This window comes from Antechinus flavipes, chromosome 5 (genome assembly GCF_016432865.1).
Source record: "Antechinus flavipes isolate AdamAnt ecotype Samford, QLD, Australia chromosome 5, AdamAnt_v2, whole genome shotgun sequence".
Classification (NCBI taxonomy): domain Eukaryota; kingdom Metazoa; phylum Chordata; class Mammalia; order Dasyuromorphia; family Dasyuridae; genus Antechinus; species Antechinus flavipes.
Window position 1 is genome coordinate 16,818,971 of NC_067402.1, and position 17,107 is coordinate 16,836,077.

Below are 17,107 nucleotides of genomic sequence, written 5' to 3' on the forward strand. Positions count from 1 at the left end.
TAAAAAGGAACTCCCAGAGAGAAAAAAAGATGGCTACCAGACTGGCTTTAAAACATTTAATAAGTCAAAACAGTGACTAGGCAAGTTAAATGCTGGAGGATCATGGGAGTCCTGGCTTCCAGTAGCTCAAGAGCCCAGCACATGAGTTAAACAGAGCGGGTAATTCACATTTGTTGAACTGAAAGTTGTGTTCCCATCTAGCAGACGACTCCACCAACAAATGTGTTTCTTTCCAAACTTTCATGATCGCCCTTGTGCTTTAGGTGCCTTGAACCAGAACACTTTCACCCATTCCTGAAGGCACTCAATACTACCCTCTCAGCTCCTTCTCCAATATGTATTTCTTTGTATATTGGTCAGACCCAATCTATCCTCCAACTTCATTTTTTAAAAGCCATTTAATTATCCTCTGATCCTTTTGAAGAAGCCTGTGGAAAGATACTACAGGTAGCATTATCTCCATTTTACAGATGAAGAAATTGAGACTTAAAGGATTTAAGGGGTTAATTCACTAGCACATAGCAAGGCTGGGGCTCTTCCCAGATTGCTTCCTGTGGTGAGCACTATAATTCCGCCTTTTCCTCCCCTTCCCTCCTCCCACATATAATCAATTTTAGTTCCATAAACTCTTGTGAATTAATGCCCTTCTTTGTCCTTGTTACCACAAACCTACTTCAAGCCTCCTTTACACAGCCTTTCCTGATCTTCTTAGATTTTAAAGCTCTCTCCTCCATCCAAATACACCATGTGTACTTATTATATATGTACAAGTTCCACTAGGCAGTGAGATGACACAAGATCAAGGGTTAGGAAGACCGAGTTAAATTCTACATCACGCATGTACCAGTTGTGTTACTGAGTCAGAGACATAAATTGTCTGCCTCAGTTTCCTCATCTGTGAAATGGGGATACTACCTCACAGGATGGTTATGAGGATCAAATGTGGTATGTGTAAAAGTACTTAGCAAACCCCATACTACTAGAGAAATTCTACTAGTTACTGCTCATGGTGTTGTTGCTGTTGGGAATAGAGACTGTTTTCAGATTACTTTTGTACCCCCAATGCTGAATCCCTAATGGTTCAGTTGTTTTCATCCATTTCACTTTTTATGACTCTAATCGGGATTTTCTTGACAGAGACACTGCCATTTCCTTCTCTAATTCATTTTAGAGATAAGGAAACAGAGGTAGACAGGGTAAAGGGACATGCTCAGGGTACACAGCAAGGAAGTATGATTTGAACTCGGGTCCTCTTGACTCCAGGCCTGGCCACTTAGCTGCTAGATTCCCCATTAAAGCCTGAGAGAAAGAGCTCTAAAATAACAACAAAGGCCATCTGGCCAAATCTGGGGAAGAAGATCAGATCACCTGGAGTTGCACAGACCCTCCCTCCCAATTTCTACTTCGTTAGAGAAATCTCCTCCTTTGATAAGTCTCAGATAGGAAGCTAAAGGACTCATTATATCATGAAGGGAAAAACATTTTTACTATATCAGATTTAAAATTGTACTAAGCATATGCCTCATCAAGATGCCACTGCTCATTCCAATACTCATTCATTGTAAAACATAAACATTTGGAAACCCTACAATTGTCCAACACACACACACACAAAGATAGTTACTTTACCTGCTCTGAATCTTTGAAATCTTTGCATGCTTCTGGGAATACATCATAAATTACGAGAGGGTATCCATGTTTGATGAGGTTTTTGGCCATCGGATTTCCCATGTTGCCCAGTCCAATGAATCCAACTGGAGTTTTGGAAGCCATTGACCTAGAACACGCTGATTTCAATACAACATTTTCAATCAGGATGACAAAATGAATTTTTAAAACTTCAAATAACTTTTAAATTCCAATTCTTTGACAAAAACATCCATAATAGATTGTGTTAAAATGTTAAAATAAAATAAAATGTGTTCAAATAAAAATATCAATAAGGGAATAAGCATTGCCATTTCTAATGATCCTAAATTCATTATCATTAACATCTCAGAGAAAATGAGCTGCTGTTTTGTTTCAACACCCATTCCTTCCCTCTCTCGTGTTTAAAAACAACAAATTGAATAATGCTTCTAAGAAGCTCCATTTTTTATAAAGTCTGAATCTGCTGCTCAAATCAAAGGCTGAACAATGAACTTCTTCCCAGACTAACAATAACAAGCCTCATCTCTAACAGGGCAGGAGAGCATTCTGATTTCTTTTCAGGAGAAAGTAAACTAATACTTGGATTCATGTTAATAAGTTAATTCGTTACTTAAATATGTTCATTTTCACTCGCTGAAACTAAAATTCCAACCCAGTAATATCTGAATCTTATTAGTAGTACTTTGAGATCTCACTTTAGTGCTATTTACCCCAGAGGTATCTTTTACTATTTTAGTTTTTCAAATTAAAAATTTTTTATTAACTAATAATATCTTAAATCACCAGGAAAGCTTACTAGTTAAAGAGACGCCACAGAGAAAGTCTGCAATATAAGTCTTTGCTCTATGAATCCTAGCCTCTTTTCCCACCATACTACCCACCCATGATTTAATCAGTGTCAGGAGCTCAAGGGCAGAAATCTCCTTTCCACTATCTCTACAAATTAACAAATCATCTGAACTTCCAGGAGAAGGCTGGGCACTGTCCCAAGTCACATTACTAACTCCAGGCAGCTAAATGGCACAGTGGACAGAGTGCCAGGCCTGCAGGCAGGAAGGCCCATGTTCACATGTGGTCTCAGACACTTCCTAGTTTTTAACCCTGGTTGCCTCAGTTTCCTCATCTGTAATATGAGCTGGAGAAAGAAATGGCTGCTTTGGGCCTGAACATTCAGAATGGAAGTGTTTGGTTCCAGGTCCCACAACTTCGATCTGTTATGGGCCTTCACTCTAGTGCTTTCCTCCAGACTGGCTCTTTATTCACTGATTTTGTGATACATCTTGGGGGGAAAAAAGTCTAGGGGTTCCTGAAAGGTAGCATTGGCAGCCTCATGGGTGAAGGTCCATTCTTGAAGACAGAAATGTTGTTCAGTTGTTATAGTCATGGCCTACTCTTTATGACCCCATTTGGGGATTTTCATGGCACAGATACCGGACGGCTCGTTTGCTTGCTTTCTAGGTTTTTTCTCTTTTTCCTTTTTTGTTCTGATTTTTCTTGTGGAAATAAGTATAGAAGAATTGCACATGTTTGACTTATATTGGGTTACTTGCCATCCAGGGGAGGGGATGGGGGAAAAGAGGAGAAAAATTTGGAACCACAACTTTTGCAAGGGTGGATGTTGAAAACTCTTTGTATATATTTTGAAAATAAAAAGCTATTATTTAAAAGAAAATTTAAAAAGGCTTGAGGACTAATTTTGAAAATAAAACCCTTCCCTTGTATGGTCTTCTGGATGGATATTACTGAAGGAAAAAACTCTACAGGATTCAATGCAAGAACCATGTGTCAAGTATTCCCTGTGCACAAAGGCCCTTGTGCTCAACACTGGGACCACAAAGATGAAATACCCTCCAGATCCAGTACCACAGGCCTGGGATAAGGTACACACACTTAAACTGTGTAATTGCACTACAAATTAGGATTAATAAATAATTTTTGAGTACAAAGAGAAAAATCAAAGTTCTATGACAAATTTGAGAGGAGAGAAATCCCCTGTAGCTGAAGGAGGCGTGGAAGGTTGAATGGGACCCAGAAGCCTCACCTGGTGGAAAAAGAGGGGTGGGAGTCAGAGGGTAGGAGGATAGTATAACCAAAGGTTCAGAACTGGGAAAGTATGAAATAAAGCTGGAGAAATACAGTAAAAACAAAGTTGTGAAGGGCCCGAAACGGCTGAATAAGAAGCTGAAAACCCTGCTTACTTAGCAAAGAGGAGACATTTAAAAGTTTTTAGAGCAGAGGAGTGAGGTATTCAGAGCTATCCATGCATTACAGGCATGGGAGGGAAGGCTGGATTAGGGCAGGGATTCTTAAACTGGAGGCCACAGTCCATGGATAAATCCAAGGGAGACAGAACTAGGATGGAGAAAACAAATGTTGAATTTTAACAAGCTCTAATAAAAATTCAGTATCTCATTCCATTGTGTTAAAAGAAAAATCTGAGAAGGATGTGAATAGGGCTGCAGCAGATCGCCAAAGGGGCACAGGTTCACCAAAAAGGAGTAACAATCTGGGAGTCAGAGGAAGGACATAAGGCTGGGAGGGCATGGGCTCAGGGCCTACAGCAGGAAAGAACTTCAAAAATCACTTGGTCCAAGCAGTAAGTAAAGGCCCAGAAGCAAACTGACTTCCTTCCCCCAAGCTGCCCGGGCCAATGGATCCAAAGCCACAGCTTTGCCCACTACCCCTCCTGCTGCCCACAAAAGGCCTCAGGAGATGGAATTCGGGTAGACAACTCCCTGCCATCAAATATTCGTTCACCAGTCTGCTAAAAGGAGATAGAGAAGCATTTAGTAGGCCCTTACTGTGTGTAGGTACCCAGGGAACAAGTGAGGCCTTAAGGGATTTCCCAGGCGACACAGGGACACCTGAGGATCCTTCCTGGTCTTGCCCTTGGCGAAGCTGATAACGGGAACGGGAGGCCTTTTCAGCTGGGCAGACACAGCACCCCGCATCAGGATGTCTGAGCGCCCCACAATACGCAGTCACTGCCCAGGAGACAGTGTGCATCTGCATAGCCCGCTGCCTCCAAAGTTGTGTTGGCTTCAAATAAATTCCAGACAATGGCCTTGTCCTTGTCTTTTGTCTCTTTCCTGTAACACCCCTGGGAAGACTACGATGGAGCCCCGCTTTTCTGGCTGCACTCCTGACTTGGCCATGGCTGCCCTGCTTCTCTTCCCAGACTCTCGTCCCCTTCCTCCTCCATCCCCTACATCCATCCCCCTTCCTTCTCCATCCCTTACACCTGTCCCCTTCCTTCTTCATCCCATACACCCGTCCCCTTCCTTCTCTGTCCCGTACACTTGTCCCCTTCCTTCTCTGTCCCGTACACTCATCCCCCTTCCTTCTCCATCCCTTACACTCGTCCCCTTCCCTCTCCATCCCGTACATCCTTCCCCTTCCTTCTCTGTCCCGTACATCCGTCCCCTTCCTTCTCCGTCCCCTACATCCGTCCCCTTTCTTCTTCATCCCCCTTCCTTCTCTGTCCCCTACACCCACCCACCCCCTTCCTTCTCCATTCCCAACATGTGTCCTTCCAGCCTCCGTTCGCCTCTTCCTATAATGCAGACCTCAGACTGTCCTAGCTATTCAGTACGTGAATCAGTCACAAGAAATTTGGGGTCTTCTCACTCATGAACCCGACTGCTGCTGACCCTTCTCAAACTGATTTCAATGCGACTTTTGCCTCCAATAAAACAACGCAAGTTCCAAGAATGTTGTTCGATGGGTTCCAACAAACGAAAGTTTAACTGCAGCATATGGTAATTATAGAGATGTCTATTTACAGAGCCTAAAATAAAAGGCCCTTACTTTGAAGTGAAACCGAGACACATTCATTCAGAATTTGTAACAGGACACTCATGTTAACTCCTGCCTGCCCACCCAGTCTCTCCTTATCCAGCAAGCTGTCTTATCTCGGAGACTCTCCCCCCCAAACTACTTTCCACTTCAGAAAACTGGATCAAAGCAACTTGACCATCACTCCTGGAAGAGATATGTGGGTCGGTCTGCCCTCTTATGGTCCCACAAACCACCTGGTAAATGCCTTTTCTTGGCCACTGCTCCTGTGCTAGACTACACACTCCTTGAGGGCAGGACCTGTCTGGGGATTCTCATTTCCAGAGTTTGGCAAAGTGCTCAGCACACAGGAAGCACTACAGAAATTGTTTCAGTTGTTTTTGAATAAGCGTTAAAGTTTTTTGTTTCATTTACATGAAAGTGGGAAATTACATATGTATATATATACATATATATATATATATATACATATATATACACATATATATATGTATATATATGTATATATATATATATATATGTATATACACACACACACACACACACACACAGGGAAAATGCTTTTTCATTCACTCATCCAATCAACTCCATCATCAACATTAATTATTTCCTAAAAACAGATTCTATAGATGTATGTGCTCTGAGGCAGTCCACCAAGAGATCTGCTTAGCGTATTCCACTTTCATCTTTTTAACATTTGCACTTGGACCCCAACTCCTCCAGGAGGCAAGGAGGTACGCCTCTCTGGGCCAGGGGGCTTCCAGTGCCAATTTAAAGGTACCCACTGTCTTAAAGGGTGTTTGGCTTAAATATTTCAGCCCAATAATAACCAGAGGCATCTTCAGAAGAAAAAACCCCACAATGCCGAGGACACATTATGCTTTTCATCCTGCTTCAATCTTAGTTATTTTCTTTTTATAATTCACTTAATGAGAAGCCCAGTCTATTAATCCAAACTTCCCTGACACTAATGCTCCTGACTTAATTATAATAATCAGAAGCACGACATTGTGCTAGATTGATTATAGCAAATGATGCAAAGGAAAGAGAAGGCTTAGAATCTGCCCTAAGTGAGCTGGGTGGACTCTAATTTAGGTCTTTAATACTCCTTAGGGCACCATGGGGCCGTACACTTATTTCCAATTCATTCCTTCAAAAGCAATTGGGCCAAAGCGAGGCAGGATGGGGAGTCACAGAGGAATAAGACAGTCCCTGCCCTCTCAAAGTGCCCCACCGAGTGACAGGACCAGGCGTGACCAACCTCCACATGGGCACTCGGCTTGGCATTGGATACCACAGCCAGCCCTGGGGGTGAAGGGGCAAAGGCGAACACACCAATGCCCACTGGAGGACACGCCAGTGGGAAAGAGGAAGAAGCTCCCCCGGAGATGAGGGGAGCAGAGGCAGGGTCCCGGGCTTGGCTGTGTCAGTGCCTGGGGCCGAGGACACCATGTCAGCAGCCTCTGCTCTCGCAGAAGAGGGCACCCCCAGGGCCAAGGTAACGCCCACCCACCCAGGAAGACTGTCCAGCTTGAGAAGGATCCCAGACTGCCAGGAAGGCTGCCCAGGTTGGGAGGGTCCCAACATGAAGGCTACCTGGCTTGGGAGGTCCCAGCCGGAAGGCTGCCTGGCTTAGGGGGATCCTAGCACACCAAGAAGGCCACCCAGTATGGGAGGTCCCAGCAAGAAGGCCTCCCGACTTGGGCAGGGTCCCAGAACATCAGGAAGGCCCCAGCTTGGGGGAGGGTCCCAACCTTCCAGGAAGGCTGTCCAGTTTAGGGAGTTCTAGCAGGAAGGCTGCCCAGCTTGGGGGGTCCCAGTATATGAGGAAGGTAGCCCAGATTGGGAGGGTCCTAGCATACCAAGAAGACCACCCAGATTAGGGGATCCCACTTGCCAAGAAGAACAGTGTGGGGCTGCCCCGAAAACCAAGGCAGGCCCCGAGTGCGATCCCAGAGTCAGGGCTTTGTGACAAGTGGTTGGGAGGCTCCTGGCCTTCTCCGTTCTCCCCAGCTCCCATGGTTGGTTTCCTGTGCTGGGCCAGAAGCCTGGATCACAAGGCCAGCAAGCACCCCCAGAATCCCCTGAATGCCTGCGTCCAGGCTCCTGGGTTTCTACCCCAATGTAGCCATGCCCCACCCTTTTTGTGGCTCCCACAGCCCCCTAGAGAAGCCCCCTCACTCTGGCCTGGACGGCCATTCCCCCTGGGCGCCCCCCAATCCCAGGCCTTCCACCATATGGCTGCCCAGGATGGACCAACTCATCCCCGACTGCCAATTGCAGAGGCCCCCACTGGTCCCCAGGCATTGTCAGGCCTCCACCCACTGGCCCCAACATATTCCTCCTGTGTCCCCAGCCCACGATGCGGCCAGGCCCCCCTGCTCTCTGCTCCCCTCATCCTCTTTACTAGAATTCCCTGAACATGAAACCTTAGCCCCCAACAGCTTCTTCTTCTCTAGCCAGCCAGTACTTATCCTTAGGTCTTTATCTTGTGTATATGTATTTATGTGCATCTGAAGAGACTTAGTTTTTGTTATTTTTGTATCCCAGCGCCCAACAATGTCAACACAGTAAGCACTTAATAAGTGTTTGATTGATTGTGTCAAATTTTGCCACAGATTAACATCTAGATGACTAAAGTAGAATGAAATATTTATTTTAAATTTCCAGAAAATCAATGTATATCCTTTTTTTAAATCCCCTTAGGGATTCTGGTTTCCATCCTTAGGTAAGCTGGTCATCTTGATTAACACCATTTAATGCCAATGGTTTTTCCGCATGTCTGTTAGTGGACCACTGGCAAAACATTTTCTGGGGAAAATTTACATCTTTTGAGTTCCCTCTGTCATGATTAACAAAAAACCATTTGACTCAATTTTAGGGCAACACACAAAACTTACCTTTTTTAAAAAAAAAAAAAAAACCTTCCATAATGCTTAACAAGACACAATATTTTATGTTGGTAATTTTTTTTTTAATGACCACTGCCTATTTTAAGTATCTTCATGCTATTCTGTTCTTACCATAACTTGAAACTTTAAGTGAAGAGAACAGATTTTTAAAAATCAAGTTTTATTATATTAGTGATGATGTACACATAATATTCTAGGATTATGGTGGCAAATATCCTTTAAAGGACACCGGACAACACTACACAATGAAATGATTGATAGTAAAACTGAAATAATGGCTCTTCAGCAAGTCACTTTTTTCCTTAAGATCTCTAAGATTCTCAATAAGTGATGGGTATACATCTTACTTTTTGCAATTATTTCAAATTTAAATCTATTTTTTTCTACTAAACTCAAAGTGGGAGAGTAAGATAACACAGCACATAGAAATGACAATGTAAAAAAAAATTTCAAAAAAATTGTTTCCATAAATCCTCCCCAAGGCAAGGTAAAGTGTAACTGTACATCATCATAACAACACTGTGGCGCCAAAGTGCCCAAAATATCAGGAGATGTGCAAAAAGATAGACACGGAACAAACAAAATGCTTATCACTGGTTCATTCTGTGGACTTCTTATCTCCTCTGGTTGACGAATTAATCTTTTCCTATTACTATTACAGCCTTAGGCCCTAGAATTTTCCCTAGTAATTTATGGGAACTTTCATTACTCATAAAATAGAAATAACTCCCACACACATTGTACTATGAACTAGTGAAAAGAGAAGGGAGGGAGGGAAGGAGGAAAGAAAGAAGGGAGAGAAAGGAAGGGAAGCAAAGAAGGAGGGAGGAAAGGAGAAAGGAAGGAAGAAAGGAAGAAGGGATAGGAGAAAAGGAAGAATGAAGGAAGAAAGGAAAAGATAGAAGGGGAAAAGGAAGGAAGAAAGGAAGTACAATTTCTTTATGTTCTCCCAATATGAATTCATTCTCTGGCTGGAGATACAATCTGTGAATTTCTTTCTTATGTGTAACCTGCCAAGTTCATGCACATGAGACTTTACTGGGTAAAGGAGGAAGGATTCGGGCTGAGAGTGTTGAGTCCAGGAATTAAGACCCCATAGCCACAGATTCAGAGCTGGAAGGGCCCTGAAGGGCCACTGAGTCCAAGGCCCTCATTATACAGATGAGGAAACTGAGGTCGGGAGGGACCAAGTGACTTTCACCAAGAGTGTGAGGCAGGATCCGCACTTGGGTCTTCTGGACTCTGCAAGAGAAGGGATGAGACTCGTCTGAGGAGCTAAGAGCCTTGGCCAGGGACTCTGGTCTGGGAAGTCCTCCTCCCTTAGGGCAGCTCACTCCCTCTCATTTGTGTCCAAGAGAAGGCTACCGGGCAGACCCTTGTTCTCTAAAAGAGACACAGCAAGTGACCTGACGGAGAGAATGCTGGGAAAGGAAAAGTCTGGGATTCACTTTCACTGACCAGTCCAGAGGAATGATGTTTTTAATGGCACCCTGGCCACTAGTTGGAGGGCACTGAGAAAAAAGAAAGGAAGAGAAAAAAAAAAAAGAAAGGAAGAGGAGGACAATGCCGAGGGAGTGAAGGAAGAGGAAGACTAGAAGAGAAGGAGGAGGAAGGAAAAAGGAAGACGAGGAGGAGAACGACTAGGGGGTGAAGGAGGAGGAAGACTAGAAGAGGAGGAGGAAGGAAAAAGGAGGAGGAGGAGGAGAAGGAGAACGATTAGGGGTTGAAGGAGGAGGAAGACTAGAAGAAGAGGAGGAGGAAAGAAGGATGAGGAGGAAAACTAGGAGTGATAAAGGAGAAGAAAGAAAACTAGGGGGTGAAGGAGAAGGAAGAGGAAGAGGAGGAAGACTAGAGGAGGAGAAGGGAAGGAAGAGGAGGAGGATGAAGACTAGAGGAAGAAGAGGAAGATGAAGAAAAAGAAGAGTGCATTGAAAAGGAAGATTAGAAGATGAAGGAGGAGGAAGAAGAATACGCTGAGGAGACAGAAGACAGGAGGTGAGGGAGGAAGAGGAGGAGGAAGACTGGAAGTGATGAAGGAAGAGGAGGAAGACCAGGAGAAGGAGGAGCATCCACCCAATAGCTGCGGTCACCCAAAGGCCACGGTCCTCCCACTGCCTACATTCTCCATTGCCCTGCTAGGTTAAATGTGCCGCGCCTGGCACACACTGGGCACTTAACGAAAGCTGATTGGTCAGTTACTGATCCCAGCTCCCTGCGCTGTCAAGTCCCCGGATGTGGAAGGGGCCGGGCCGGAGCCTCAGTTTCCCCTCCTGTATGAAGTTGGCCTCCTCCTCTCCCTGGGCCTCAGTTTCCTCTTTTGCAGCAGACCAGCCCGGATCGCTGACTCCGAAGTTGGAGTCCTGGAGTCCGGTGGTGCCGGCATTCAAGGCCCCCCCGCCTCACGGGAGCAGCAGCGGCAGGGACTAAGTCCCGAGTTCGAATCCCGACTCAGCGCCGCCCCCGGGGCAGGCAGGGCCCGTGACAGGCCGGCTTCGCCCCGAGCCCAGCCCCAGCCCCGGCGCCGACCCTCCCTCCCTCCCTCTGGAGGTCAGCGAGGCCTGGCCCGGCCGGCCCACGCAACCCCAGCCCCGCCGCCCGCCCGGCCCGGTCCCGGCGCCGCCGCGAGGCCCTCGGCCCTTACCCGCCGCGAGGCCGGCCTGTCCCGCGCCCTGCCGCCGGCCCCGGCCCAGCAGGCTGCCGGCCGCCCCTCGGAGCACCAGCGCGGCTGCCATGCTGAGAGCGAGCAAGCGGGCGAAGGAGCGCCTCCCGCGGTCACCGCCGCCGACCGGCAGTCCCGCTGTCCAATAGCGGAGCCGCGCCCCGCACGCCTCCGCCCGCGTGCCAATGAGAGGGGGCGCTCGCGGGTCGGGGGAGGGGCCAGAGTCGCTCCGCCCCCGCTCGTCACCCGCAGACGCCCCGCCCCGCCCTTCCCGTGCCCCTGACTCCGCAGCCTCTCTGCTGTTTGTTTACCGAGGCCGCAGGCCGGGCGTGAGAGGGGGTGTGGCTGTCAATCAGGCTCTAGGAACGCCCCCTGCGGGGCAAGGGGCGGAGCCTAGCCTCCCGGGCAGTCCGCCGGCTTTGCCTCGGAAGTTAGCTGGACCCGAGCTCTGGAGCCCGTGGGCCCGGCCCCTCCCTCAGCCCCAAGGCCCGAGACAGTAGCGATGCCCACTGAAAGCCCCGTCACCCAATCAGCACAGCGAGATGCGGGAAACCAGGAAAGGGGAGGAAGGGAGGAAAGACCCCGCCCCCGGGGAGCCTAACGAGGGGGGGTCCGCAGAGGAAGGCGCCCGAAGGAAGGCTCCCACCCAAGGAAGTGGGGTTTCAGCGGCCGGGAGACGGGGAGGGTGCTTGGGCACGGGGCACGGCCGGGGCAGACGCCGGCGTAGGGGAATGGAGGGAGGGCCGCCTGGAGGCAGCTGCCACTGGGGGGCAAGCTCGGGGAGAAGGGAGTGAAGATGGAACCAACCTGGAGAGGGGAGGCCGGGGAGCAGGGATTAACCAGAGCTGCAGTCTTCAACGCCCACTGCCCTTCCTGAGACCAGCCTGCCGTGCCCGTGCTCCATCACCTGGGAGGGCACCCGCCCTTCCGTGGCGCCCCCTGGGAGGGCGCCCGCCCTTCTGTGGCGCCCCCTGGAACGCCCGCTCCATTGCAACAACCTTATCTTCTCCTCTCCTTCCTCCTTCTGGCCCCCTCCTCATGATATAGACTCCCCTTCCCCTGCCACTGGCTTCCCTTACTCTCCTCGGGAATCCCTTCCACTTCCAGGCTCTCCCTCTTCCTCCATCACTCAGGAAACTCTTCCCATGAGCTTCACTCAATCCCACCAATTAAAGTCCTGGTAGTTACTGGCCCGGGAACAAGATCCCAGAGCCTGTCCCCCCTTTCTCCTCACTAGAGACCTAGTGAGACCTACCCACACACAGGAGTCCATAATTCCTCTCCTTCACTCCTGTTCCGTGACCTACTTCTCCCCCGCCCAATAAAAAGTCATCCCTTTGAACTTCCATCTCTCATCCATAACTTCCCTCCCTGATGAGCCCCGAAATGCCTCATCTGACCCCAAACTAAGGGCATTCCGATTCTCCCTCTCCCAACCCCAAACCAGTTATTTGTCAATACCATAACTTCCTCCTCAACCTTCCAGTTCTTTTCTCAGCCTATCATCCTGTACTAGCCACCCTCCCCTCCCTTCTCTTGCCCCCTTGGTGACCCACTTCAGCTCTGCCCTGCCTTCTTTTGGCACTTTATCGCCTTGCCAGTCTTGCCCTACTAAGCCTTAATTGAATGGAATCATTCCCATCATCCAATGCCTTTACTTCTTCATGTTTAGTGAACCTAGAGAAAATCACAATAGCACCATATAAATGTATGTTGTGTAACCTCATAGAGGAAGATGCAGATAACATCCAGAGGGGTTGCCCGTAAGAATGGGCCCAAGGAGTATCTGACCCTTAAAATCTTTTTATGCCTTACTATAGCCTTTCATTTACAAGTTATATGCATGGGTAATTTTTCAGTATCGACAATTGCAAAACCTTTTGTTCCAACTTTTCCCCTCCTTCCTCCCACCCCCTCCCCCAGATGGCAGGTTGACCAATACATGTTAAATATGTTAAAGTATAAGTTAAATACAATATAAGTAGACATGTCCAAACATTTATTTTACTTTACAAAAAGAGTCGGACTCTGAAATAGTGTACAATTAGCCTGTGAAGGAAATCAAAAATGTAGGTGAACAAAAATAGAGGAATGGGGAATTCAATATAGTGGTTCATAATCATCTTCCAGAGTTCTTTCACTGGGCGTAGCGGGTTCAGTTCATTCCTGCTCTATTGGAACTGATTTGGTTCATCTCATTACTGAAGATGGCCGCGTCCATCAGAATTGATCATCATATAGTATTGTTGTGGAAGTATATAATGATCTCCTGGTCCTGCTCATTTCACTTAGCATCAGTTCATGTAAGTCTCGCCAGTCCTCTCTGTATTCATCCTGCTGGTCATTTCTTACAGAACAATAATATTCCATAACATTCATATACCACAATTTATTCAGCCATTCTCCACTGACGGGCATCCACTCAGTTTCCAGTTTCTGGCCACTGCAAAGAGGGCAGCCACAAACATTCTTGTTATGCCTTACTAATTGATTCATTGGCAACAGCTTTTCCAAAGCTTTCCATTCGTCCTTAAGCTTCTCAGAACTCTCTCCATGCCTTTCTATGGAGAATCAAGCATCACATTTTACTGAAAAAACAGGCCATTGACCAAGGTTAATTTCTTCTCCCTTCATCCCTATTTCATAACACCCAGATCCCTCTCACAACAATCTCCTCCTTTTAACCCCATGTCTTATACAAGGAGATGGCCCTTCTTGCCTGGCAAAACCTTTTAGAGGCATTTAATAAGGATTTACTGTGTCTGGCACTGCACTAGGGGTACAAAGAAAAGCTAAATAAACAAAAGTCCCTACATTCAAGGAGCTCCCAATTTAGTGAGTGGGACAATATGCAAACAATTGGATGCAAAAAAAAAAAAAATGAGATCTAGTTAAGACAAGTAGGAGATAATCAACAATCCATTCTGGACTTGGGTTGGGGAAGCAGGGAGACAATCAGGGCAAAGGCACCAGGAAAACAGTTGGAGTAATGTATTTTCAGAGCTGCACATTATCCTGAGTACTCTCATTTTAGAATGGAGGGAGAGAATTAAAATATAATACTACAGACAGTAAATGACTTGGCTACGGTCATGTGGGAATTACTGTCAGGAGCAGAATTCCAATCAGCCCTAAAATGAATACCTGGGAATTTCTCATACTTTTTATTATCAGATTTGTGGGTGCGTTGAAAAGAAACTCCCTCTAGGGTAGAGGGTCACAGATAGGGGGGAAACTCTGAGTGAGGTAGAAGACCCTTCAGCCCAGAGGGAACCTGCTGACAATGTCTGGTTGGCTCCCCGGCTCCCCTAAGGGCTCTCGGCCTTCCTGAGAAGTCAGGGGTGACAACCTGTGTGGTGATTGAAGCAGAGTGATAGCAGGTGGCAATCTACATACAATAGCAAATTGTTCATGTGGTCCCATGCGTGCAGTGTATACTGGGCCCAAGCCCAGTGTTGTTTTGATTATATTATAAAAAAGAGAAAGTCCTTGGAATAAAAGGACTCCATTTTCCCACCATCCTCAGCAGTCCCGCCTCATCACTTCTCCACTAGAAAAGGTATATACCTATTTTTAAATTACCCCAGCATGGGGGCTCTAGAAAACAACAATACATTTTGTTACCCCAACTTGGGGGCTCTAGAAAGCAGGACACAACACTCTCCCAATTCTTATGGACACCTGCCCTGTAAATTGTAATCTTTTAAGGATAGTGTATGTGAGCAGAGGATGCTGTAATGTTTGACTAATCTGTTAAGGATTTTTTAGACCAAAGGGTTAGAGACCTTTAGAGGTCACATAGCGTGATCCTCTCAGTTTTATACACGAGGGAACTGGGTCCCAGAGAGGAGACATGAATTTGCAGCGGGTAATTTTATTAAGACATGTTTCCTTTCATAAAACCACAAAAATTGGATGCTTCCTCATGGGATCCATGCAGAAGTGACTCCGCATTCTTGAAGCTTTTGCCAATGAGTAGGAAGTGCCAGCAGGTCCTTACAAGCTGAGAAAAACTTCTCTCCTAGCCCCCACAAAAAGCTGTTTGGATATTCCTCTGTTGCACAAGAAATGGCATACAGCTTGGGAGAAGTTGGTCATGCCCATTGAATGATGAGATTTTTGACCACAACTCTTGTAAGCCATTTGCTAAATACAGAGAAGTTGAAATCTTTGACCTATCACCCTACGAGCAATATCATCCATAGGTAGTTGAAATACTGAATTGTTTACTTATTTAATAAGCTAGTGAGCTTCTAAAGCAAGTAAAAGCCTAGGGAAAATCTTAACTTGGAATGAGTTCTCTTAACTCAACCTTGGAGGCAATGTGATATAGCAAACAAGGGGCCAGCCTTGGAAGACAGCCAAATTGAGTTTAATTTGTATTCCATGACCTTGAACCAGCAAATTGACTTCAAAATGCCTCCGGAATCACTGTAAAACTAAGAGGGCAGCATTTGTAGAGAGAATCTTTGTGGAGAGACTTTTCCTCACTGGGTGTTTCCCACATAGATGAAATCACAGGTTCCAGACACTATCCATCACTACTATTACCACTACAACTATTTCAGATTCTGACTTTTTGTGACCCCATCTGGTGTTTTCTTGGCCATTTTTTCCCCAATTCATTTTAAAGATGAGAAAACTGAAGTGAATAGATATAGGTGACTTGCTCAGGGTCACATAGCTAGTAAGTCTAAGGCTAGATTTGGACTCATAAAGATTAGTTTTCCTGACCTCCAAGAGCAGCACTTTATTCTCGGCAGCACAGTTAGACGGTGCTCCCCAAGCTCTCACACCAAAGGTACTAGTCTTCCCTGAATATCCCCCACACAACTGTTCCTAATATTACTATTTTTACTACTCCTAGTACTAGTAGTAGACCACAATTACTACTGCTACTAGTTTTACTACTGTCACTACTACTATTACATTACTACCACCACAACTACAATTACTACTATTACTATTACTACTGCTTTTACTATTGTTACTACTACTTCTTCTACCACCACCACAACTACTATTACTATTACTACTACTACTACTACTACTACTACTACTACTACCACATTATCACAACTACAATTACTACTACTACTACTACTACCACCACTACCACTACTACTACTATTACTACTACTACTACTATTACCATACTATCACAACTACTACTACTACTACTACCACTACTACTACCACCACTACTACTACTACTACTACTACTATTACCATACTATCACAACTATAATTACTACTACTACTACCTTTATTACTTTACCACTATTACCACCACCACAACCACCCTCCCTACCACTACTCCACTATTTAATACATACAACCTAGTTCTTAAAGGCAGTTTGTAGTGTGAAGCTCTCCTAGGCTCTGTCCTTAGCCTTCAGACCCTTGAACAAAGTTCTTAAATGATTTTGCTTACAGAGGAATTGGCTTAAACATTTATGAAGCATCTCCTTGCCTTTCAGCCTGGCTGTATAAGAAGCCCGGCCTCTGGACTCTCCCTCACCCAGCAGGGGGGAGCCACAAGGCTGCTGTTGCTGGGACAGGGCAGAAGGGTGGTTATCAGCCAGCTGTGCTAGGTCACAGACCTTATCTCCCTATCCAGGCTCATGAACATATGGTTCTGGTGATTGCTTCTCCCTCAGTTGCTTCAATCCTTTCCTAATCTTATGTGAAGGAGCATGAGGCTCCCTGAGACCTTGTGAGCTCTGAAAGATCAGGAAAGGAGCTGACAAAAGTCTGGGTCCAGAGTGTAGACAAGAGTTTGCTGTCTACCTGCAGAGCCCCAATGAGCGACTGGGAGTCCACCCAGGAGCACCCCAACCTTGTGATTAATATGTCAAGTCCTACAAAAGTCATTTGTGCATCAGCTACGTCACATTCAGAGGTGAATTTGGTGAACCAAATATTTTGTAGAAACTGCTTTAAGTTAGATTCCCCAGGAAGTGATTAAAGGGAGTAGGGTGGGATTTTGGACTTCTTTATTTTTTCACTAAATATACCTTTATGAAAGCCAATTGACATTAATTGGTTAAGTGGGTAATCATTGGTGATTTATATTGAGAACACACCAGAA

General features: G+C 46.1%; 1 protein-coding gene across 1 annotated transcript in view; it reads right to left on the minus strand.

The window, feature by feature from the left end:
- The window catches only part of HIBADH (3-hydroxyisobutyrate dehydrogenase), a 142,697-nt gene extending 131,564 nt beyond the window's left edge, over positions 1-11,133 (minus strand). Inside the window, exons 1-2 of the mRNA XM_051963357.1 lie at positions 10,999-11,133; positions 1,630-1,787 (exon numbers count right to left, since the gene is read on the minus strand). Coding sequence (XP_051819317.1) covers positions 1,630-1,787; positions 10,999-11,089 — 249 coding nt within the window. The 5' untranslated portion in view covers positions 11,090-11,133. The remainder of the gene's footprint in view (positions 1-1,629; positions 1,788-10,998) is intronic.
- Between the last annotated feature and the right edge of the window lie 5,974 nt (positions 11,134-17,107).